This window comes from Scylla paramamosain, unplaced genomic scaffold (assembly GCF_035594125.1).
Source record: "Scylla paramamosain isolate STU-SP2022 unplaced genomic scaffold, ASM3559412v1 Contig22, whole genome shotgun sequence".
Classification (NCBI taxonomy): Eukaryota; Metazoa; Arthropoda; class Malacostraca; order Decapoda; family Portunidae; genus Scylla; species Scylla paramamosain.
In genome coordinates this window covers 270,162-294,191 of record NW_026973687.1, presented here as the reverse complement: position 1 = coordinate 294,191, position 24,030 = coordinate 270,162, and the positions used below count along the sequence as shown (strand labels likewise).

General features: G+C 43.2%; 1 protein-coding gene across 5 annotated transcripts in view; it reads right to left on the bottom strand.

Annotated features, from left to right (window-relative positions):
• Positions 1-20,313, bottom strand: part of LOC135097491 (fibrocystin-L-like) — a 54,260-nt gene extending 33,947 nt beyond the window's left edge. For 3 of the 5 annotated variants that reach the window (XM_063999439.1, XM_063999438.1, XM_063999437.1), the window contains exons 1-14: positions 20,088-20,313; positions 19,142-19,288; positions 18,518-18,802; positions 17,559-17,731; positions 17,002-17,071; positions 15,890-16,052; positions 14,250-14,485; positions 13,561-13,707; positions 12,380-12,595; positions 8,986-9,083; positions 7,235-7,341; positions 6,700-6,796; positions 1,653-1,834; positions 153-271 (exon numbers count right to left, since the gene is read on the bottom strand). In XM_063999439.1, coding sequence (XP_063855509.1) covers positions 153-271; positions 1,653-1,834; positions 6,700-6,796; positions 7,235-7,341; positions 8,986-9,083; positions 12,380-12,595; positions 13,561-13,707; positions 14,250-14,485; positions 15,890-16,052; positions 17,002-17,071; positions 17,559-17,731; positions 18,518-18,802; positions 19,142-19,288; positions 20,088-20,162 — 2,115 coding nt within the window. In that variant the 5' untranslated portion in view covers positions 20,163-20,313. Of the gene's footprint in view, positions 1-152; positions 272-1,652; positions 1,835-6,699; positions 6,797-7,234; positions 7,342-8,985; positions 9,084-12,379; positions 12,596-13,560; positions 13,708-14,249; positions 14,486-15,889; positions 16,053-17,001; positions 17,072-17,558; positions 17,732-18,517; positions 18,803-19,141; positions 19,289-20,087 lie in introns of those variants that run through there. The other 2 variants (XM_063999440.1, XM_063999441.1) reach the window with 2 other exon arrangements.
• Positions 20,314-24,030: the final 3,717 nt, after the last annotated feature.

Sequence of the window (24,030 nt, the reverse complement as noted above, 5' to 3'; positions counted from 1 at the left end):
AGCGAGGAGTGTTAACTAAAGAGAAGACTGGACAAACAGAGATACAAAGACAACCAGAGGAGTGTAGCTGATGCCCTGTACACCACAACCAGCTAACAACACAGGTACCTACAAGGTAGTCACAGGTGCTTACCTCCATCACTGCTACTCACCTGGATGTAAATAATGGTGGCCTCAAATCTGTGGTCCATCGTGTCATCAAACTCAATGGTGCCATACACAAAGACACGGCCAAGCTTGAGTGTGGCCGTGTCCACAACGAGCCACATGCCTGTAGGGTATACCAGGGTATGATCAAGTGTAGTTGAGTAAAATGTCATAAGGTGTAACTGAGTGTAGTTTGGTGTGACAGGGTGTAGTGTAGTGTTTACTGGGTATTACTGAACATGGTTTAGTGTGGCAAGGTGAAGGAGTGTAGATAATTTATGCTTACACCCAAGAAAAAATTAGTTTCAGTACCAAGGAGACAAAAGAGAGAGAGAGAGAGAGAGAGAGAGAGAGAGAGAGAGAGAGAGAGAGAGAGAGAGAGAGAGAGAGAGAGAGAGAGAGAGAGAGAGAGAGAGAGAGAGAGAGAGAGAGAGAGAGAGAATCGTGTGTTTTTATTCTAGAGTGGTGGATATAATGCAAGAAAGAGATGGATGGGCTGATTGTGTTTATTTAGACCTGAAGGCAGCCTTTGATAAAGTGCCACACAGGAAATTGTTGTGGAAGTTGAAGCATAATGGTGGGCTAAGGGGGGGGCTGGCCGAGATGGATGGAAAATTTCTTGACAAACAGAGAAATGAGAACCTTGGTAAAAGATAAAAAATCATCATGGAGGGAAGTCATAAGTGGAGTACCCCAAGGCTCAATACTTGCACCAATCATGTTTGCAGTCTATATAAATGATATGATGGAAAGTGTGAACAGCTACATGAGCCTTTTTGCGAATGATGCAATGTTGCTGAAGAAAGATGAGAGTGCAGAGGACTGTGGAACGTTACAAGAAGACCTGAACAAGATATCAGAGTGGAGTTATAGATGGGAAATGGAATTTAATTTAAAGAAGTGTAAGGTAATAGAATTTGGAAAAAGTACAAGAAGAGTAAAAGGAAATTATATGTTGAATGGTGTAAGGTTGAGTGGAGCAGAAGAAGAAAAGGATCTCGGTGTTACAGTGACTGGGAACCTGACCCCGGAGAGACACATTAGCAAAATTACAGGAGTAACCTATAACTTGTTGAGAAGAATAAGGCAGGCCTTTGCATATATGGATGAAGAGATGGTCAGGAAGATGATCGTGTTGCTGATAAGACCCAGACTAGAATATGCAGCAGTAGTGTGGTTGCCATACAAGAAAAAGGATAAAAGTAAGTTGGAGAGAGTTCAGAGAGCAGCTACAAAGATGGTACCAAGTATCAGAGACTTGTCATATGAAGAGAGACTGGAAAGGATACATCTACAAACGTTGGAAAAGAGGAGAGAAAGGGGAGACATGATTGCGATATATAAAGCATATAAGGGAGTAGAGGAGGTGGACTAGAGCAACTTAATGGTCTGGGATACACGGAACACTAGAGGACATGGAAAGAGGCTGAAGAAGAGTGCTTGTAGAAGAGATGTCAAAAAGTATAGTTTCCCATATAAATACAACAGTAAATACACACACTTACTCTCAGGAATCACAATCTCATCTCCCTCCACGGGCAGGCTGTATTCTGCCTCTGTTGGGTGGCCACCAGTACTGACTGGCATATGCTTCCACGTCTCCACATCAGACCAGCGGAAAGGTGCGTCTGGATGTGTTGTGGGGACTGGTCTAGGGTCAGGCGCAGAACATCCTTTGTGCTGACACCTAGAGAGAGTAGAGAGTAGAAAGAGAGAGAGAGAGAGAGAGAGAGAGAGAGAGAGAGAGAGAGAGAGAGAGAGAGAGAGAGAGAGAGAGAGAGAGAGAGAGATATTATTTGTAATTAGACTATATTGTGAAGATGATTCGGTGTTTCATCTTGACAGCTTGTATTGAGATTTTCAAGGGTGTTTTCATGATTCTACTGATAGTTAAAGAAGGGTATTGAGAGTCGAACAGATGCTCATAGTTTTCAAGGGTGTTTTTGTGATTCTAGTGATAATTTTGACAAGCTCTGGTGGAAGTTTTGGGGTTTTCAAGGATGGTTTTGTGATTCTAGTGATAATTTTGGGATGTTACAGATAGTCTGACAGGCTCTGGTGAAAGTTTTGGGGTTTTCAAGGTGTTTTTGTTAGTCTAGTGATAAGTTGGGGAGGGTAATGATAAACTGACAGATTACAGTGGAGGTTAAGAGGATTTTCAAGGGTGTTTTTGGGATTCAGTTGGTAGTTTAAAGGGTACTGATAGTCTGGTGAATTATGGTGAAAGTTATAGGAGTTTTCAAGGGTGTTTTTGTGACTAGTGATAGTCCAAAAACTTTACATCACCAATAGCAAACAAACACACACACACACACACACACACACACACACACACACACATACACACACACATCATCGTCGAGTAAACAACCAGCAATCCAAGCTCCTGCAAAGAAAGATTTTGTTTGACCGTGGCCACCACTAGGAGCTTAGAATGTGTTCCCGGGTAGGAGCTATGCTCAAGTAGAGTTCTCCTGTCTCCAGAAATAAATAAATAAAAGAAAATTTAAGTAGAGCTGTGCTCAAGTAGAGTTCTTCTGTCTCCAGAAATAAATAAATAAAAGAAAATTTAAGTAATAACAGAGGTAATAAAATGAGTAAAAGCTCCAGCAAGGCGGACGCCATAGGTGGGAGTGGAGTGTTGCCAACGGGGTCACCATTCCAGGATTTGAGGAAGATAATGAACTACATGATAAAATGCAAGGAAGGAAAGTGGCTTTGATGGAAGGGATGATCAGTGACCTCACTGAAAGAGTGAAAAAAAATAGAAAAAAACAACATGACCTGGAAGAGGAAAACAAAGAATTGAGGACTATGTGCTGATCTAAAAACAAAAATTGAAGGAAAACAATGATATTATTAAAAAAAACAGGAAAATGAAGTGATAGGGATGAAAAGTGAACATCAAATCTGGAGGAAGGAAAAAAAGGAAGAAAAAGTTAACTTTACAGAAATCATAGAAGCGCAAAAGAAGGAAAAGACAGATTTAAGTAAGGAAATTGTGAAAGTGATCAAACAGGAGGAATCGATGGTAAGGGACACAATGGACAAAGAAAAATGTATTGTTATATATGGATTAAAAGAGGAAACTGACCCAGTAAGATACAAGAGGGAAAAAGAACAAAAAAAAAGTAGCAGAGGACATTGTAAAAAATATACAGAGAGAAGGGGAGGACTGGATAAGTGAAATTGAGGAAATACATAGACTGGGGAAGTATATAGGAGGAGAACAACCAATGAAAGTAAAATTTAGGGCACAAACAACAGCCATGGAAGTGATATTGAATGTGTGGAAACTGGACAAGACAGAGCAATACAGGAAAGTTTGGATAAAGAGGGACATGAATGAGGAGGAGAGACTCAAGGTAAGCGATCTAATAAAAGAAGCAAAGGCAAAAAATGAGAAAAGAACAGAGGAAGAGAAAAAAAAGTTCTATTGGAAGGTAAAAGACAAGAGGCTCAGGAAGTGGTATCTGACAAAAAAAAAAGAATAGAAAATGTAAATAATGTATGGAAAAATAAAAAGTGGACAGTGGCAAATACAAATATAAATGGTTTAATATCTATGTTGCGAGAATTGAATAATTATATTAAGATAAAGCAGCCCGACATCATGGGTATTACTGAAGTTAAACTAAATGAGACAACAGAAAATATAAGAATTGATAATAGTAATTATAATGTGTGGATAAAACATAGAAATAATAAGAAAGGGGGAGGAGTCATGTTACTTATAAAGAAGAGTATAACAGTGGAAGAGGTTGAAATAGGAGAAGGAATGGCGGAAGTAATTAGAATTCAAACAAAAAGGAAACGAAAAGGAAGAAGAGATTTTGCAGTGGCTTATGTACCCACAGAGACAAATGCATGGACACAAGAGGATTATAAATTATTGTTAAGAGATACTAGTAACCGTTTGGAGAGAATACTGGCAGAGAGTAACAATATAACACTTATGGGTGACTTTAATTGCAAGGAGGTATGCTGGGAAGAGTGGACCATGGATGGGGGAGAAGAGTCATGGGGATATATGCTTCTAAATTTAATAATGACAAATACTATGACCCAGTGGATTGGATACAAGATTTGGGGGTAATGAAGCGACATCAAGGTTAGACTTTGTTTACAAAGGAAATGGACATCATTGAAGCAATAAATTATCAGTGCCCACTAGGTAAAAGTGACCATCTGTTAATTGAATTCAGCATAGGCAGTGGTGCAACAGAAAACAGGAATGAAATTTACAAGAATGGGAGATATAATTACAAGAAAGCAGATTTTATCAGGTTGAGGGAATATTTTGCAGAGGCTAAATGGAAACAACTGTTCACGGCAAGCAGTACGCAGGAAAAGTCGGACATATTAATGGAAATTTTTAATGAAGGGGTCAGTAGATATGTACCAAAGATCAAAACAAAGGAAGTGAAAAAGAAAAAAACTGGTTTAATACGAGATGTATAACAGCAAGAAAAAGAAAAAGAAGCAACATGGAATAGATGGAGAAAAAAGAGGAAGTGAGAAATGGGAAGATTTCAAGAAGGCAAGAAACGAATATATCAGAATCCTGAGAGGTGAAAAAAGGAATTATGAGAAAGATATAGTTAACAAATGGAAAGGTGCGCCGAAGTTATTCTTCAGATATGTGAATGGGAAGATGAAAAACAAGTAAACAATAGATAAATTAACAAAAGATGACATTACATACGAAGATACACAGTTACAAGCGGAATTAATGAACAAGTGCTTCCAGTCAGTATTTACCAAAGAAAGCAAATTTGAAGGAGAAAGAGCATGGCACAGAGGCAATGTGGTGAGAGAGATACAGGAGGACATAAGTGAAATTAAAAAGATTATGAAAGATTTGGATATAAATAAGGCTCAAGGACCAGATGGAATGTCCATCTGGATACTTAAGGAATGTTGTGAACAACTGGCAGAAGGTATACACAATACCATAGTATGTTCTTTTAAGGAAGGAAAAATTCCTCTAGACTGGAAGAGAGCCAATATTGTGCCCATTTTTAAAGGAAGTAATAAAGAAGATCCATTGAATTACAGACCAGTGTCCCTAACAAGTGTGGTGGCAAAAATAGCAGAAAGAATAGTTAAAAACAGATGAATGGAATATTTAGAAGAAACACATACATTGACTGACAGACAATTTGGTTTCAGAAGTGGAAGGTCTTGTGTCACGAATTTAGTGGGCTTTTATAGCAGAGCAACTGATATAATTCAAGAGAAAGAGGGTTGGGCAGACTATTTTTATTTAGACCTAAAAAAAAGCATTTGATAAGGTACCACACCAGAGACTGCTATGGAAAATTCAAAATATAGGGGGTTTGCAAGGAAACACACTAAATTGGATTACAGACTTCTTGAGGGATAGAGAAATGAGAACAGTAATAAAGGGAGAAAAATCAGAATGGTGTAGAGTTACAAGTGGAGTACCACAGGGGGACAGTCTTAGCATCATAACGTTTCTGGTGTATGTCAATGATATGATGGATGAAGTTGACAGTTATATAAGTCTGTTTTGCAGATGATGCAAAATTATTGAAAAGAGTGGAAAACAATATGGATTGTGAAATATTACAGAAAGATCTAGAAAAGATATATAAATGGAGTAAGAAATGGGAAATGGAATTCAATGCAAAGAAATGCAAGGTGATGGAATTAGGAAAAGACAAAAGAAGATTGACAAGTTCCTACACCACAGGAGAAATGGAAATTAAGAAAACCAAAGAATAAAAGACTTGGGAATTACAATAAGTGATAATTTATCACCAGTAAAACATGTAAACAAAATATTTGGGGAAACTTATGAGTTACTAAGAAAGATGAAAGGGACATTTGCTTTTATGGATGAAGAGATGATGAAAAAGTTGATGGAATATGTGATTCAACCAAAATTGGAATATGCCACAATTGTTTGGTCACTCCATAATAAAAAAAGAATAAGGAAAATAGAAAGGATTCAAAGAGCTGCAACCAAACTGGTACCAAGTTTGAGAGATTTAACCTATGAAGAAAGATTAAGGAGATTAAAGCTTCCATCATTACAAGAGAGAAGAGAAAGAGGGGACCTGATAGCCATATACAGAGTTTTAAAGGGTAAGGATCAAGTTGACAAAGAAGACTTATTTGTGTGGGACTCAAGAGCTACAAGAGGACATGGAGTGAAACTGAAGAAAACAGCAAGTAGAAGAGATGTCAAGAAATATATTTCCAAAATAGAAGCACAGAAATATGGAACAACTTAGATGAAACAGTGGTACAATAAAAAAATATTCATGAATTTAAAGTTAAGCTGGATGCTTATAGATATGGAGACAGGACAGCACGAGCATACCTCTTTTTCCTGTAAAACACTAGGTAAATACAACTAGGTAAATACACACACACACACACACACACACACACACACACACACACACACACACACACACACACACACACACACACACACACACACACACACACACACACACACAAATGGAACATGAAAACTTAACTCAATGCAATAAAAATAGAAATACACAGATAAATACATACTTATACACACTGAAACTGATCTGCCTTGATTGACCAGGAACCCGGTCATCAAAGACCATGTTGCCATGCCTTTTTGTAGTCTTTTTACTGTGCGACACTAAAACACAGGGAGAGAAAAGGAGAGTTAATGGCACTGGCAACAACCATAACAGAAGAGCAGTATTATAGGACAGGACAGGGAGAGAAGAGGAAATTCAATACTGCTGGCAACAACCATAACAGAAGAAGAATATTGTAGGACACTGAAATAGCAAGAGGAGAAGTTATATTGCAGTCAAGACCATCACAAGGAGAAGAGTACAGTTGGGCATTGAAACACAAAGGAGAGATTTTAATTTACACAACAACACAACCCCAGCACAGTCACCTCACCCAGCCACCACTCCCAACACATCACCATCTCACTCTTCCACAGCAGATTTCAGGCAATGAGAGAATTTTCAGCAACGGTACCACTCACAACACACAACACAACACCAGCAGCAGCTCAGTCACCCAACCCACCACTCTCAACACACTCTGACCTTGCTCTTACCCATGTACGTGAGTTCCTTTGAGTCTGTGTCCCAGTAGAAGTCCCCATGAATGTTTGTGGTGGGGTCAGGCAGGGACTCCAGGCTCTCCCTCTCACCCTTGGTCGTCCTGTCAAGTTAGGCAATGCCACATTAGGTCAGGTTAGATCACACACATGGACATGCATAGAAATAGAGGTTTGGGATTAATGAAATGAGGAGATGGGGTTAATAAAAGAAAATGTACAAGATGGAAGCACACGTGTGTGCAGGCAAACGCACACACTTAAGCTATGAAGAAAGACTTGAAGAGATGGAATTACCAACACTACGAGAGAGAAGAGAAAGGGGAGACCTTATAACAATGTACAAGTTAGTAAACAATATAGAAAGAATAGGCAGAAATTACTTGTTACCACAGATGAAGGAGGGAGAGAGACAGATGAGGGGGCATATGAAGAGAATAAAGAAGAGTGGATGTTCAAGCGACATCAAGAAATACAGCTTCCCATACAGAACTATTGAAATCTGGAATGATCTGAAGGAAGAAGTGGTTGTAGCAAACAGTGTACACATGTTTAAACAGAAACTGGATAAATATAGTTATGGAGACAAGACAAAATGAACTTTGGCTTGTGCTCTGTACAATACAACTAGGTAAACACAACTAGGTAAATACACACACACTACAAGAACATGTGATATACATCAAGCCAAGGAAAATCTAAGGAGATATAAACACACAGAAAGGAACGAGTGTCTGATTGTAGCACAGAACATAAGAAAACATGGAAAACTGCAAGAAGCCATTAGGTCTATAAGTGGCAGTCCACAGACTCTGTATACAGAGGGTGTCCAAGTTACGAGGTAATGAGTTACGAATGTTCATTGATATGAGCAGTCTACTTGCAAAAAGAAAATGTACTCTTGATAATGTTCCCTTTGCTAACCAAACATTCAAATTTGGCACACAGTACGCTGCTTTGCCACTAACTACGCAGTGCAGCAGCATAGCAGAGGACCGCCTACTGGCCCAGGACACAGGCCCTGTAGCAGTTTATTATGAGACGCTAGTTTAAAATTTAAATTTAATTTAAAAACATATTGTACTGCACCGCAGTGAGTCTGCCTTGAGACTCCACAGTGCACAGACCTCTGCCAGTCTGCCTCTGAGAGGCAAAGAGACAGGAGAGTTGTGCTGCATGGTGTAGAAACCCTGCTCCATTACATTAAGTCCACAAATAGACAAACAAACCTGTCTTATGCTTTCAGCCAGCCATCTTAATAAATTACATGAAAAAAGGTATGCATAACCTGAGAGGGAGAGCGGAAGAAAGGAAAAATGTACATGAGAGAGAGAGAGAGAGAGAGAGAGAGAGAGAGAGAGAGAGAGAGAGAGAGAGAGAGTTGTATGCCTGGCATATCTGAGTCTTGCATTTGGCAGAAACCTCAAGACTGTCACTTCTTGGTGGTATCACATCACCCATAAGGCAAGGTGCTCTCTCTCTCTCTCCCTCTCTCTCTCTTTCTCTCTCTCTCTCATGGTACCAAGTATCAAGTAAGTAAGCATTACATTGTTTGCAGAACGTATGATTCTTTTTTGGTTCTGAAAAATTATGATGACAAGTTGCGAGGAAAATGACTTACAAGCAGCCTTCCGGAACATATCTTGCTTGTAACTCGAACACCCTCTGTACTACAACTACACACACACACACACACACACACACACACACACACACACACACACACACAAACTCACAGGGACACTTACTCAATTCTGTCAGGTGTCTGGGTGAGTGTGTGTTTCACAAAATAGTGGTCATTTCTTGTCATGAATTTTGTGTTAGTCTTGTATGACATGTTGACGAACTGATGGGGAGAAAAATGGAACCAAAACACAATTAAATCATATGCATAAACCTGTGATAATAATAATTACAGTAAAAATAATAATAACAATAAAAATAATAATAATAATAATATTAATATTAATAATAATAATAATAATAATAATAATAACAATAATAATAATAATAAAAATAAAATAATAATAATCTAATTTTCATCTGAATGCATAAACAACTTAGCATAAAGATAATATTTATTCCATTCTCTGTGTGTGTGTGTGTGTAATAATAATAATAATAATAATAAACGGTTTATTATTTAGGCAGTAGACAAACTGAAAATGTACATAGGGGATGGGGAAAAACTTAACATTAATCTTAAAGGTAAGTCTAATCTAGGAGGGAAATACTATTGATTGATGGCTCGCACCATGGTGGGAATTGCACTGAGTCTGTACCGGTCCGTGCGCGGCGCCTTCAGGGGCGTTATTTTGTTGTGGTGTCTGGTGGCACGGACCGGGCGAGGCGCGTCGTGCGGCAGCATGTTTCTGAGACGTGGATGATGCAGTAGTCCCCTCCCAAACTTCTCCAGAGCCTCTCTGTGCCTGGTGGTTATTCTGGACAGACTCAGGGTGTTCAGGGCTTCTTCATAGGTGGTGTATGCAGGGCCAAGGATGACCCTGCATGCCCTTTTCTGCACAGTCTCTAGCTGTAGCTGTTGAGTGTGAGTGAGGGAGGAGGACCACGCTGGGGAGGCGTACATGAGTTTGGGGAGGATGAAGGTAAGGTACACCCTCCTTAACTCATCTGTCGGCGTCCCCAGAGACCTGAGTCTGCGCAGCATGTACAGCCTGTAGGTAGCTGATCTCACGGTGCTGGCGACATGCTGCTTCCAGGTCAGCTGGTTGTCCACCGTGACTCCAAGAAGCTTGGCACATTGGACCACCTGGAGGGGGTGAGGGCCCACTGTGAGCCGGGGAGGGGGCACTGGTACAGAGGAGGTACAGAAATGCATCACCACAGTTATGCTGTGGTTGATGGTCATCCTGCTCTCCTCTGTCCACGTCTGCAGTCGCTCCAGAATTGCTTGCAGTGGCGAGTAGTCCGGGTTCTTGGTGGAAACTGGGACGCCCACGGTGCAGTCGTCCACATACTTCCAGCGATGGGGGGTATCAGTGAGGGCGTCGTTGATGAGGAGGAGGAAGCATAGAGGACCCATCTTGGTCCCCTGGGGGATCCCACATGTCAGAGCCCTGATAGCGAACGGCCTGACGTCTCCCTGTGAGGAAGTCGGCTAGCCACGCTATCAGATTAGGAGGGAGACCCAGACTTACTGCCTTGCTGATGACAACAGTGTGATCAACAAGATCAAAGGCTTTTTTGAAGTCCACAAAAGCAACTGCTAGAGAGGTGTTTCGCTTGTCCAGGTGGCTGTGGATGAATTCAAGGAAGCTGGTCAGGTAATGTGAGGTGGAGGTGGCTTTAATATTTACAAATTGTCTGATATCCACGGTGTTACAAATTTTGGTGTAGGCCCAGTCATATACAAATTCTTCACAAATAAGGCTAGGGATGGAAGTGATAGAGACTGGCCTGAGGTCATTGAGTGACTGTGGACTGGAAGTTTTGGGGATGGGGATGAAGTAAGATGTCTTCCAGTCCGCGGGGCAAGAGTGTTGGGAGAGTGAGGCGTTTATTATGGAGCATAGCGGTGTTGCTAGCTCTACAGCAAATTCCTTGTAAATTTTTATAGGAAGGTCAGTGGGTGTGGTGGATCTTGGTTTAAATTTAAGTATTCTCTTAAAAACATCCACCGCCTGGACAGTGTGTGGAGGGGAGGGAGCGGGAAGATAGGCAGGAAGCGGAGTGGTGTGGAGGGGAGGAAAGGTTTGACAGATAGCAGCAAAGTGATCGTTCATCTCCTGAGCCGCGAGATTAGCAGGAAGGTGTGAGGTGCAAGGAAGAGATGAAGTGTGCTTTTGTAAGCCACAGAAAGCTTTGATCTTAGCGTACCACTGTCTGTTGTTGGTCAGCTTGAGGTGGTGTATCTTGTCTGGGTAATAGCTTGCCTTTGCATTCTTAATCTCCCTGATTACTCTGTTTCTTAGTTTCCTGTATAGGACCGGGCAGGAGTGGAACGCCCAGGTCCGCTGACGCATGAGTCTTTTAATGCGGGGCGTCATCCAGGGAGCATCAGACGGGTGCGTTGTGACGCTCTTGGCTGGGAAGTAGTGGTGGAAGGCTTCTGTGGTGGTGGCGACGTAATTTTGCCATTTTAAGTGGACGTCCTCCTCATCCAGCACCTCGGTCCACGGGTGTTGTATCACCCACTGTCCAAACTCCCTCATGGCTGAGTCAGGCATGGGGCGGTGGGTCCTGGTGACAGCTGACCGGGGGGTCGAGGTGGTGGGTGTGGGTGTCCACAGTATGGAGAGGTGGGTGCTCCGTCCCATGGGAGGCAGCGGCTTGGGTGGCGAATACTGCTGGCCCAGGTCTGTGAGTATAAGGTCGAGGATGGCTTGCTGGTGGGTGGGGAAGTCCACGACCTGGGTGAGGTGGAGCTGGTGTAGGATATCGTTGATATCTAATCTGTTAAAGTCCCCACAGATGACCAGCTTGGCAGCAGGATACCTTACCCTCAGGGCATCAGCAGTGTTGATGATGTGAGCGGTGAGTAACTGTGCTGTGGCGGCTCGTGGGGGGTGGTACACGACGCAAACTATGATGGAGGCTGTGTTGCTGGGATGGGAGGGGGGCGTGACTCTCACCCACAGGGCCTCCACACCGGCAGGAATATCGACAGGGAGGTGTGAGGGGCTGAGGGCAGAGCGGCAGAAAACGGCCACTCCCCTCCCCCCCTGCGTCCTGACCTGAGGTGATGGTAGAGCTGGTAGTCCTGCATTGTGCACACCTCAGGAACAATCTGCCACGCCTCAGTAACCGCCACAATGTCCGCACAAGTAGATCTCACCGTCACAATCAATTCGTCCATCTTGTTGGCCAGAGACGTTGCATTAAATAAGAGGAGTGAGGGAAGACTATACCACGTTCTCGGCACCTCAAAGTGTTTGTATTCCCTCTTCTCCACCCTGCGGTCTTCTCTGGCACTGGAGGTCACTGGAGTGTGTGTGTGTGTGTGTGTGTGTGTGTGTTTGTCAGAGAGAGAAAGTTTATATCCCAGGGACTGCCAGTTGTAGACCTGATGGCTACTTGCAGCTATCCTTGTGTTCTTGTGCTCACATGTCCCCCTTAGCCTCCACCACTCCCCTGTGTTGCTGTGCTCCTCTCCCTTTAGCCTTCACCACACCCAGAACTCACCTGATTAGCATTTTCAAAGTTGAAGTCAAAGGTGGCACCAGTGTAGACAAGCCCCATCCAGCCAGCACCACCAATATGGAGCATGAGGTAAGGGATGTGGGTGGCGCCGAAGTCGTTGCTTACCACCAGGTCCTTGCCAAGCAGTGAGGAAGGGCTCGGATTGGTGACGGCCACTCGCAGGAATTTCATGGCCCCTCGGCAAACTGATCCTGGCACCTATAGTGATGACAGACAAAGGAATGGTTATTATTGTTTTTTTTGTATGTAAGAAGGGTGCTGGCCAAGGGCAGCAAAAAGAGCAAATAAAAAGGTCCAATGAGGTGCCAGTCTCTAAAGGAAAGGATCAAAAAGATCATTCAAAGTTGGAGGTCAAGTGTCTCAAAACCTCCCTTTTGAAAGAGTTCATGTCATAGAAAGAAGGAAACACAGAAGCAGGCAGGGAATTCCAAAGTTTACCATGAGTTGGTTATTCTGTTGTTGGGGTTAGTACTGGTGATGTTTACTGTGATTAGATACACACATATGCATACACAGATGTATACCTGATGTAAAAGACAGGTAGGAAAGGAGTGATGGAAGTGATAAGACTGCTTATACTATGGGGTGAAATTTGTATTAACAAAAAATAAGAAAATAAGGGAAGCTGCAAAAGGCTACCAGACCTACACGTGGCAGTCTCTAAGAAACATACCCATCTATTTCCACCTATCATCATCATGTATAAACTTGTCTAATCTTTTAAAGTTCCCTAATGTAGTGATGTGTACTGTGATTAGATACACACACATGCATATGCAGATGCCTCTTTGATATATAGTACAAGGAGGAAAAGAGATCTATCTGTCTGTCTATACACCAGGCTGATAATCCCATACTAGGTGACCCAAAGCACCTCACACTCAAACACACATCATTCACACTCTTAGGCCCATTGACCCCTGGAGAAAAGGCACAGAAAAAAGATAAAAAGAAAGAAATGGCATCCTAGAAATGACTCAGTATATAAGATAAAGGTACAAGGAAGGGAAGGGAAAACATACAAGTTAATCAGCATTTATCCAGGTACAATAAATAATAAAGAAATACAAGACCAGAAGCATATCAATGAGAGAGAAAAAAATCTCAAAGAAGGAAGGGGAAAGTATCTATAAACCCACAAATATATTCTGCCTTATACCTACATTCTTGGTGACAGAGAATGCTGCTTCTTGAGTGCAGGAATCAGTTGGTAAGATGCCCATTGTGGGAACAACATTCGCCTCCGGTTCGCCCGTCAGAGAGCCATCAGCGTCTATCCAGATTGTCTCGTGTTCCCACTGAAACCTGATCTGATGTGGGAGACAGAATGGTGTCTGTGTCAAGGAGCAACTTTGTGTGTATTCTTGAATACTTTGCTCTGCCATCAGGTTTATTTTCAAGGTGATTAGTCACGTTTTCATGGGTCTTCTTTACTATACTGCTGTAGAACCATTGCTTTTCTAGTGATAGTTTAACAGGGAATTCACCATCATCACTGGGAAAAAAACATCCATGAGAATCTATATATGCAGCCCTTGAAAACAGTCATTACAAGAGTTACTGGTGTTTGTAAATGTTTTCAAGATTCTCATCAGTTTAATGATGATTCTGCATTAAAAAAGTTCTTATGAGTTATTTGTGAGTTTTTAAGTGTTTCCATGCATATAAGACTAGTTTAACAATGGTTCACCATCAGTAATGGAAGAAACACTCATAAGAACTTCAGTAATCATGGTTGTGGCTTCAGAAAATTGTCCTGATGGGAGAACAAAGCATTGCAAAATAAGTGCATATAAGGCAAAAACTGAGGAGATACAGAGAGTCATCCTCAAGAAGAGATGTTTTTCCTTACCTTGTTGGGTGAATTCTCAAAGGCCAGACCTTTAACCTGGGCCCTGTAGCCTCCCTGGTAGTTCCTGCACTGAGAACAGCCAGACAGCGCAGCACTTCCACCCTCATCAAAGTTAACAAATGTGACATTGGAGATACTAAAGATCTGGGTCTTGGGCGCCACAATACCACTGGTTCCTGAGGTGCAGGCACTGGAGTTGAGGGCCAAGTGACACACCACCAGGGAATTGAAGATGCCTGCACAAAACAGCGTGAATAAAAGATTGTCTCATGATCCTACAAAAATTTAATCTGGAGACAAAATGGTGTTTGTGTCACCACCAGGGAATTGAAGATGCCTGCACAAAACAGCATGAATAAAAGATTGTCTCATGATCCTACAAAAACTTAATCTGGAGACAAAATGGTGTTTGTGTCAGAGTAGCTTGGTGTGCATTCTAAAAGGTCTGCTCTCTCATCAGGTCTGTTTTCAAGGCAATTATTCAGGTTTTCATGTTTTTTCTTTATTTTCTCTTTTTTTCACAACTGATGCTATAGAAACCTTCCACAGCATCATTATTTCAGTGATAGTTTAACAGAAATTCATCATCATCACTGGGAAAAAACATCCCTGAGAGTTCAAACTCAACACATATAGCCTTTGAAAATAGCCCTTATGAGAGCTATTAGTGTTTCAAAGTGTGTTTTCATGATTCCAGTGATAGTTTAGCAGGAATTCAGCATCATCAATGGAAAAATGAGGCCCATGAAAGTTCAATTAATCACACATGTGACCTTTGAAAATCCTTAAGAGAGTTGCTGGTGTGTGAAATGGTTACTGTACTTAAAGATGCTGTTATAGAAGGTACCTGTAGAAAACCTAACTGAACATAACCTAACCTACCCAAGTTTATGTCATTATATAATTCAGTGTACTTATATTAACTGCTGCTGTTGTTTTTGCTATAACAGTTATTTAAAGATCTGTGTGGTATGTTATTTATGTTCCCTCCAAAAGCTGTGCAAGATATAGGGAAGGAAGAAATGGAATCAAGCATCTTAACTAACATTGCAATTTAACTCATCACTTGCATATCCTGCTTTTCTTAACCACAATTTCCTCATCAGGCAGGGAGCTCAACCAGGCCTCACTACCTCTCACTAATTCACTCACATATCCTGCTTCTCTTAACCACAACTTTCTCATCAGTCAGGGAACTCAACAAGGCCTCACTACCTCTCACTAATTCACTTGCATACTCTGCTTCTCTTAACCATAATTTTTTCATCAGTCAGGGAGCTCAACAAGGCCTCAAGGGGTCCTTGAGTTATGATGGAGTTCCATTCCTATAAACCGATTTTCAGCATAGGTTTGAACTGGTACCTACATTATGTCACTCACCTATGCTAATGTTATAGTAAAGTCATATTCTAGTTTATAAAAACATAACTACTGTACCTGTAAAAGAAACACATCAGGACATACAGTAAAAAAAATAAATAAATCAGTAAAAAGGACAAAGGGGAATGTACAGGGACAAGCACTGCCAGTTTAACTACCAAGAGGCAGAAGTCGAGATCATTGTAAACTGAGGACTCCCTATACCTCTCACTCCTTCCAGTCACCATCCCCCTTCACCCCATCACCACCCAGTGACTCACCAGGGCTGTCATCCTGTCCGAACCCTCCCTTCACAGACACCATCTCCATGCCAGCCTGTTGGTTATCAAGCATCACAAAGTTGTGGAACTGCAGCTTAGTGCCAGATACTGCCTCGGCACCCCGCTCACAGTGCCACGCGGTGAAGCTTTCCCACTTGGCCACCTGCAGGAATTTTTTTTTTCTTTTTCTTTTCTTTTATTTTTTTTTTTTTGTGTGTGTGTGTGTAAGTGGACACTGGCCAAGGGCAACAGGTGAAAAAAGGCCACTGAGGTGCAGGCTCAAAAGAATGGTCAAAAGGCTCATCCAAAAGTGGAAGATTTTTATTTATTTATTTATTTTATTTTTTTTATTGTCCTTACTACTGGGATTTTTATTTCTTGGTAACAGTTCACTAAGCCACAAGACTGTTCCTTTCCAGTGAGGGGTTGATGGGGCTACGTGTGTGAGTGTGTGTGTGTGCGCATGTGTGTGTGTGTGTGTGTGTGTGTGTGTGTGTGTGTGTGTGTGTGTGTGTGTGTGTGTGTGTGTGTGTGTGTGTGTGTGTGTGTGTGTGTGTGTTTGTGTGTGTGTGTGTGTGTGTGTGTGTTGCTTTGCCTGGACCATCCTGTGTGGGATCCTAATATTTTGTAATAGTAAGCTCTGTTTCATCAAGTGTATCAGTAATTAGGCAGGTGAGGCTACAGGAGCATAGTTCATAATAGTAAGCTCTGTTTCATCAAGTGTATCAGTAATTAGGCAAGGTAATTAGGGTACAGGAGCATGGTAGCACTGCCACTGACTCATGTACTAAATCACTGACTGGTCAATGAATTTCTATCTGACTTTGAAATGTTAGCAAACTTCTGTATTTCTACCAGAACCATAATTTGAATTGTATGGGTTTTGACGGAAATACATCAATCTGCTGCACATTTCAAGACAAGATGGGAATTTGCTGACTGATCAGTGAGTGAGAGCTTTGGTCAGTTACAGTGTTATCATGTTCCTGTGTCCTGAATTACTAAGACACACCTAATGACAGAGTGTAGCAGTATTGCCCATCATTATACACACACACAGATCATATACACATGAATGGATACGTATTTAGTGATGCGTGACACAGACTTACCACGTCCCTGCCTCCACAGATGTCAGACTTTGGGTGATATCCTGGATTGGAGAACACCCACAGACCATACCTGGAACAGAGGCCAGTGTTGTCATCAAATGTCCCAATGTCCCAGATGGATAGCCAGAAAACAGATTAACTTTTATCCTTCTGTACTATGATCCTCTCTCTCTCTCTCTCTCTCTCTCTCTCTCTCTCTCTCTCTCTCTCTCTCTCTCTCTCTCTCTCTCGCTCTCTCTCTCTCTCTCTCTATTCCACCCATCATGTAAACTTCAAGCCAGCACAGAACACACAGCATAACAATAACACTCATGCACACATACATACATCCTCTCTCTCTCTCTCTCTCTCTCTCTCTCTCTCTCTCTCTCTCTCTCTCTCTCTCTCTCTCTCTCTCACCCAACACACACACACACACACCCTCTCTCTCTCTCTCTCTCTCTCTCTCTCTCTCTCTCTCTCTCTCTCTCTCTCTCTCTCTCTCTCTCTCTCTCTCTCTCTCTCTCTCTCTCTCCTACCCAGCCAACACACAATCACAAACACACACACACACACACCTTCCCATGGAATGTGCAGTGTTATTGAAGAAGAGTCCCATCTGTTCAGTGTTCTGGCAGTAGATGTTGGTGGTGGATGGGCCCGAGGGGTGGTGGTCCAGCCTGTACCAGTAACCAAAGTGTGTTCCACTGGCAGCTGCATTGTGACGGAAAATGTTGTTTGGGTTCACCACCTGATGGATGAGCGAAACAGTGGATCAGTGAGTAAGCGGTTTGTGGAAAATTGCAGGAGTTATGAGTGTGTGACTGGAGTGGGAGGTGGTTCTCAGAGTGGCTTGTGGAGACTTTGAGAGTTTTGAGTGTGTGGAAGATTCTCTCTCTCTCTCTCTCTCTCTCTCTCTCTCTCTCTCTCTCTCTCTCTCTCTCTCTCTCTCTCTCTCTCTCTCTCTCTCTCTCTCACACATTCTTCCATCTAATTGATTTTTACTGAAAGAGGAGCACTGGTCAAGGGCAACAAAAGGAAGAAATATACCCACTGAGGTGTCAGTCCCTAAAGGAAAGAGGCCAATGGATCATCCAAAACTTGAAGCCTCCCTCTTGAAGGAGTTCAAGTTATTGGACTGAAGAAATACAGAAGCAGGCAGTGAGTTCCAGGGTTTACGAGATAAAGGGATGAATGATTGAGAATACTGGTTAATTCTTGCATTAGAGAGGTGGATAGAATAGGGGTGAGAGAAAGTAGAAGACATCCCTTACTTGTTCTCCCTCCTCCCACCTTTTCCCTCCCTGCTTCCTTCCCCTATACACGCACACATGTACACACACACACACACACACACACACACACACACACACACACACACACACACACAAAAGATGTGGTTGAAGCAGAGCATTGTACACATAATTAAAGAGAAATCGTGCAAACATAGATATGGAAACAGGACAAAAGAGCTTGCTTGGACCCTGTGCAGTACAACTTGTTAAATACAACTAAATAATCACATACACACACCCACCCAGAATGAGGAGCGTGTCACATCCACATTAAGAAGGGAAGAGGAGGTCCTGGTGTAGACTGCAAGGTTGTACTGCACCACACTGTTCTGCTCCACCCCATCCTCTGTGAAGATAGCGTGACCCATGTTGTTGTACGCCACATTATGTTCCACCAGCAGGTTGTTTGTTGCGTGCATTGTCACTGCGCGGTTGTAGGTGTGGTGGATGGAGCACCCGCGGATGTACGAACCACCCATGTCCCCAGCCAGGTGGAAGTGGAGTGGGTACCGCCCAAGTTGGAATGCCTGGGTGGAAATTTGGCAAGTGTGTATGTGTGTGGATTACAATGGATGTGGTGTGTTATTGTGCTTGCCTGAAGTGGAGGTGATGTTACTGTGCCTGTTTGAAGTGGAGGTGGAGGGATATTTTGATGTGTGAATGAATTAGGGTGGATGTGGAGGTGATACTAATGTGTCTCTCTCAAGTGGAAGTACAACACATATTGCTCAAATTACTACATGTGACATTACTACTACTACTACTACTACTACTACTACTACTACTACTACTACCATTACCAATGCCACAACACACATGACCTGACCCAGATTGGCCCAGCAGGACCCAGCCTCTCACAGCCTCACCTGACCAGCCTTGGTCACCTCCACGTACTCAATGCGTCCCATCACCAAGTCCAGGTCAGGGAACTTTCCAGACAGTATCACGGTGGCGCCAAATTGGTCACCGCCAATCTCGTCTCCATGTCGACCATTGAAACATGACTGGGTGGTCTGGGATGGTAAAGAGAAGAGAGACATGTTGGTGTGTGGCAGTGAACAGAGAGAGAAGAATGCATTGAGAGAAAGAAAAAGAGAGATGTATTCTCATGTTTCTGCATCTTATCTCAGCCACTTCTATCAGGTCCTGGTGAAAGTTACTGGGATTTTCCAGGATGTTTTCATTATAGTAGTGAAAGGTTAGCAAGGATTCTATGCCTTTATTAGATCTGGGGAAAACTATTGTTGTTTTAAAGGATATTTTCACAATCTAACATGGATTCTATGCCATTAACTGAGTGTGGTGGAAACTGTTGTGGTTTTCAAGGATGTTTTCCTGATTGTAATGAGGTTAACAAGGATTATATACTGTTAATAGATTTTGGTGGAAAGTATTGTGGCTTTCAAGAGTTCTTTCATAACTGTAATCATAAATGAACAAGATTCTACACCATTAACAGATTCTGAGGGAAAGTATTGTGACTTAAGCGTGGTGAATCCTTTAAAATTCAGATCTGCACCATCACACACCACTGCTACTATTCACAACCACTACTATACACCTTGAGAACCTGCACCAGAATGGCAGTAAGTCACCAAACTCACCAGAACTGAATGAACTCACACCTACACACTACTACTACTACTACTACTCCTTACGGCCCACACACAACACACCTTCAGAATCTGCAACAGAACAGCAATAAGTCACTCACCAGAAGTCAATGAACTCAGACCTACACACTATTCTTCCTCCTCACAGCCTTTCATAGCCTATATACAGCACAGAACAACACCACAACACCAAACTCACCAGGCCTAAAAGCAGTGTCACAGCCCTCAATAGCCACACTGAAGTCAGTGCCAACATTTCCCTGGATCTTGACATTGTGGGTGAGGAGTCCCACCTCTGCACGTGTCTCCACTGTGTGTCCCCCAAGAGTCTGGGTGATGGAGAGGTGGGTGTGCTCCAGTGCCTCTGTCAGTGTGACCTCCAGGCCATCCTCAGAGACTGATGCGATGGTCCTCACCTCGTTCTCCTTCATGTAGAACCTGTGGAGGGATGAAGGGGGTGAGAGGGAGAGGGAGAGAGGGGTGGTTTGGGAGATGAATGGGTAGTGAGAGAGAGAGAGAGAGAGAGAGAGAGAGAGAGAGAGAGAGAGAGAGAGAGAGAGAGAGAGAGAGAGAGAGAGAGAGAGAGAGAGAGAGAGAGAGAGAGAGAGATTTGCACATGAATGTTCCTTTACCTGTTCTCTGTGGTGGCAATAACAACCTGGTCACCCTGCCTCAAGGTGACGGGCAGGGACAGGGTGAGGTTGGTGTCCCCAAGGGAGGCCGTGTGTGCCAGGTGGGTCCAGGTGATGGGGACGTGACGGCCATGAAGGTCCAGCGTCCCATCACGCACCGCCAATACCTGTGGGATGGGTCAGGGTAGGTGGTAAAGGGGTTTGGTTAGGTTATGTGGAAGAAATCCAGTCTTTTATGTTGTTATTTTTATTGTTGTTCTCTCTCTCTCTCTCTCTCTCTCTCTCTCTCTCTCTCTCTCTCTCTCTCTCTCTCTCTCTCTCTCTCTCTCTCTCTCTCTCTGCACAGTGGGATGGAGTCTAGTCTTTCATTTTGATGGTTTGTATCGTTGTGGTCTGTCTGTCTGTCTGTCTGTCAAGGAATCTAGTCTTATACTCTGCTGGTTTGTATTGTTGTGGTCTGTCTGTGTCTGTCTGTCTGTCAAAGAATCTAGTCTTATATTCTGCTGGTTTATATTGTTGTGATCTATCTGTCAGACAAAACATACAGACAGATCACAACAATACAAACCAACAGAATGAAAGCCTAGATTCCTTGAAAAACAAGCAGACACACAGACAGACAGATAGACAGACTCATCCTCCTCACCACTACAATCATGGATGCATCTTGATAACCAGACCAGCCTCCACCAGAATCCATGAAAGGCATAGAATCCTGGTTAAATCCTTCTCTCTCCCTTTGCCTCTCACCTTGGCATCCTCTCTCTCTCCCTCTCCCCTTGGCACCCCCACACTCTCCCTCAGCCTCTCACCTTGGCACCATACAAGGGCAGCTCGGTGGAGTGTGTGTTGCTGTGCAGTTCAATGACGGCCTCACCAGGGAAAGGCTGATCCTCCGACCCAATACTGAGAGAGCCACCACCAACGATCAAAATATACTCTGCCCACAACACCAGCTCCTCCACAGTCTCCACATCAAACACCACGTGGCCGTCCTGGATCAGCAGCATCTTCAGCACTGGTGTTGACTGGTCCAGCAGCAGTGTCTTGCCCTGAGTCACCACCACCAGCTGCCCCTGTGATGGTGGCGGTTCGCTGCCCCAAGTGAATGGTGAACTCCAGAGGTCGATGTAGGAAAAGATTCCACTATTGTTCTGCTGTGGAGATGAGGGGTGAGAGGTGAGGGGCGAGGGGGTGAGGTGGGTGAAGGAGGAGAATGAGATGAGGGTGCTGAGTGGTGAATTTTAGAGGTGAGGGATCAATGATGAGGGGTGAGGGAGGAAAGGTGAGGGGTGAAGGGGTCAGAGGGGATAGAGGGATAGAAAAAGGAAGGTAAGTTAAGAAAGGAAAGGAGAAAATGAGGCTAAAAGGATGAAACAGGAGATGAAGAAATTATAAACACAAAAATTAATAAAAGACATCAAATTAAGCAAGAAAACAGAAGGAAAAAGAGCAAAACACTTTCACCAAACAAAAGAACACAAACACTCACAGCTGCTGCCAAGCCTTTCCCAGGGGCAGTGACCTTGACCTGGAATTGACCCGACCCTTGGTGAGCCTCAGTGATGCAGGTGATGCTGGTCGGACCCTCTTGGGTCACCTTGCACTCTGACCCACCAATGGTCACCTTATTGCCGCTCAACCTAGGGAGGATAAGGTCTAAGTTAGGCAAGGTCAAGTCAGATCATTATGTTGCCGTTTGACCTGAGGAGGTAGTGGCTGGGTTAGACAAGGTTAAGTCAGGTCACTATGTTGTCACTTGTCTTAAGGTTAGGCAAGGTTAGGTCAGGTCACTGCAATACTGCTTGACCTGAGGGGGCAGTGATCAGGTTAAGCAAGGTTATATGGCAGAAAATACAGCATGCATACAGACAGACAGACAGGCAGGCAGAGAAGCACAGACACCCAGAAGTCACACAGACACCAGGCACTGTGGTACTTACCCAAAGCCAGTGCCAGTGAGGGTGAGGGAGGTGCCGCCAGCAGTGCCGCCTCGCTGGGGCTCCAGGCCAGTGAGGGAGAGTGTGAGAGCCAGTTGGTAAGTGAAGCCACCCAGCAGACTGGCAGACAAACCATTCGGGCTGCTCACCACCACATCACATGTCACATCCGCCTCACCTGGTACATGTAGATGGATAGATGGATGGATGGTTGGATTGAGGGATGGATAAATTGATGGATGGATGGATAGATAAATTAATTGATTAATTGACAGATAGATAGATAGAGATAGATAAATAAATTGATAGATTTATAGTTTATTGACAGATGGATGAACAGATTGATAGTTAACTGACAGATAGAAAAGCAGATTGATAGTTTATTGATCATCACACACACACACACACACACACACACACACACACACACACACACACACACACACACACACACATAGACAAATAAAAGGAAGGTTTAGTTAACAGATTCAGTTATACAGACAGACTGATTGATAGATATATAGGTAGGTAGGTAGACAAACAGGTAGACATACTGTAGATAGATAGATAGATAGATAGATAGATAGATAGATAGATAGATAGATAGATAGATAGATAGATAGGTAGGTAAATAGATTAATAGATAGGTAAATAGGTACAGATAGATAATTTATTGATAGAGATAATTTACTGACCATCACACATACACACACACACACACACACACACACACACACACACACACAGAGACAAATAAAGGAAGGATTAGTTATATTGTCATTATTATCATTATCAATGAATTAATTATCATAATACTACTAATGATAATAATACTGCTATTATCATGAATAACAGTAATAATGACACTACTACCACTACCACCACCACCACTACTCACTGTGGGGCAGGGCTGGTGCCACACAGGTTATGGCTGTGGTGCTGTCGCTGCTCACAAGGTCACAGGGCAGGTCACACAAGGTCACCAAGGAGCCGCCATCCGGGTCAAAGCCCTGACCTGCCAGCATGATCCTAGCACCCCCAAAGCTCCCTGTGTAAGGTCAGTCAGAGTCAAGGGGATGAGACAGACACACAGACACACAAACACAGAGACATACAAACAGGTTGCGACAGATGGACAGACAGAGACAGGCAGAAGGATACAGTATAATCAGGAACAGACAGAAAGATAGACAAGACGGCAGAGACATATAAGTAGAGACAGACAGACAGGCAGAGACAGACATGCAGAGAGAGAGAGAGAGAGAGAGAGAGAGAGAGAGAGAGAGAGAGAGAGAGAGAGAGAGAGAGAGAGAGAGAGAGAGAGAAGCAGATAGATAGATACAGACAGACAGGCAGGCAAAGAGAGGTACAAAACACACACACACACACACACACACACACACACACACACACACACACCTGAGGAGGGAGTGAGTGAGATGAGAGAGAAGATGAGGGAGATGGACAAGTTGTTGGAGTCTCCATACACTGCATCCCTCACAACCACCTCATGTTTCCCTCCTCCAAGTGCTGGGACCTGTCTCCACCACCACCACCACCACCAGGGAAA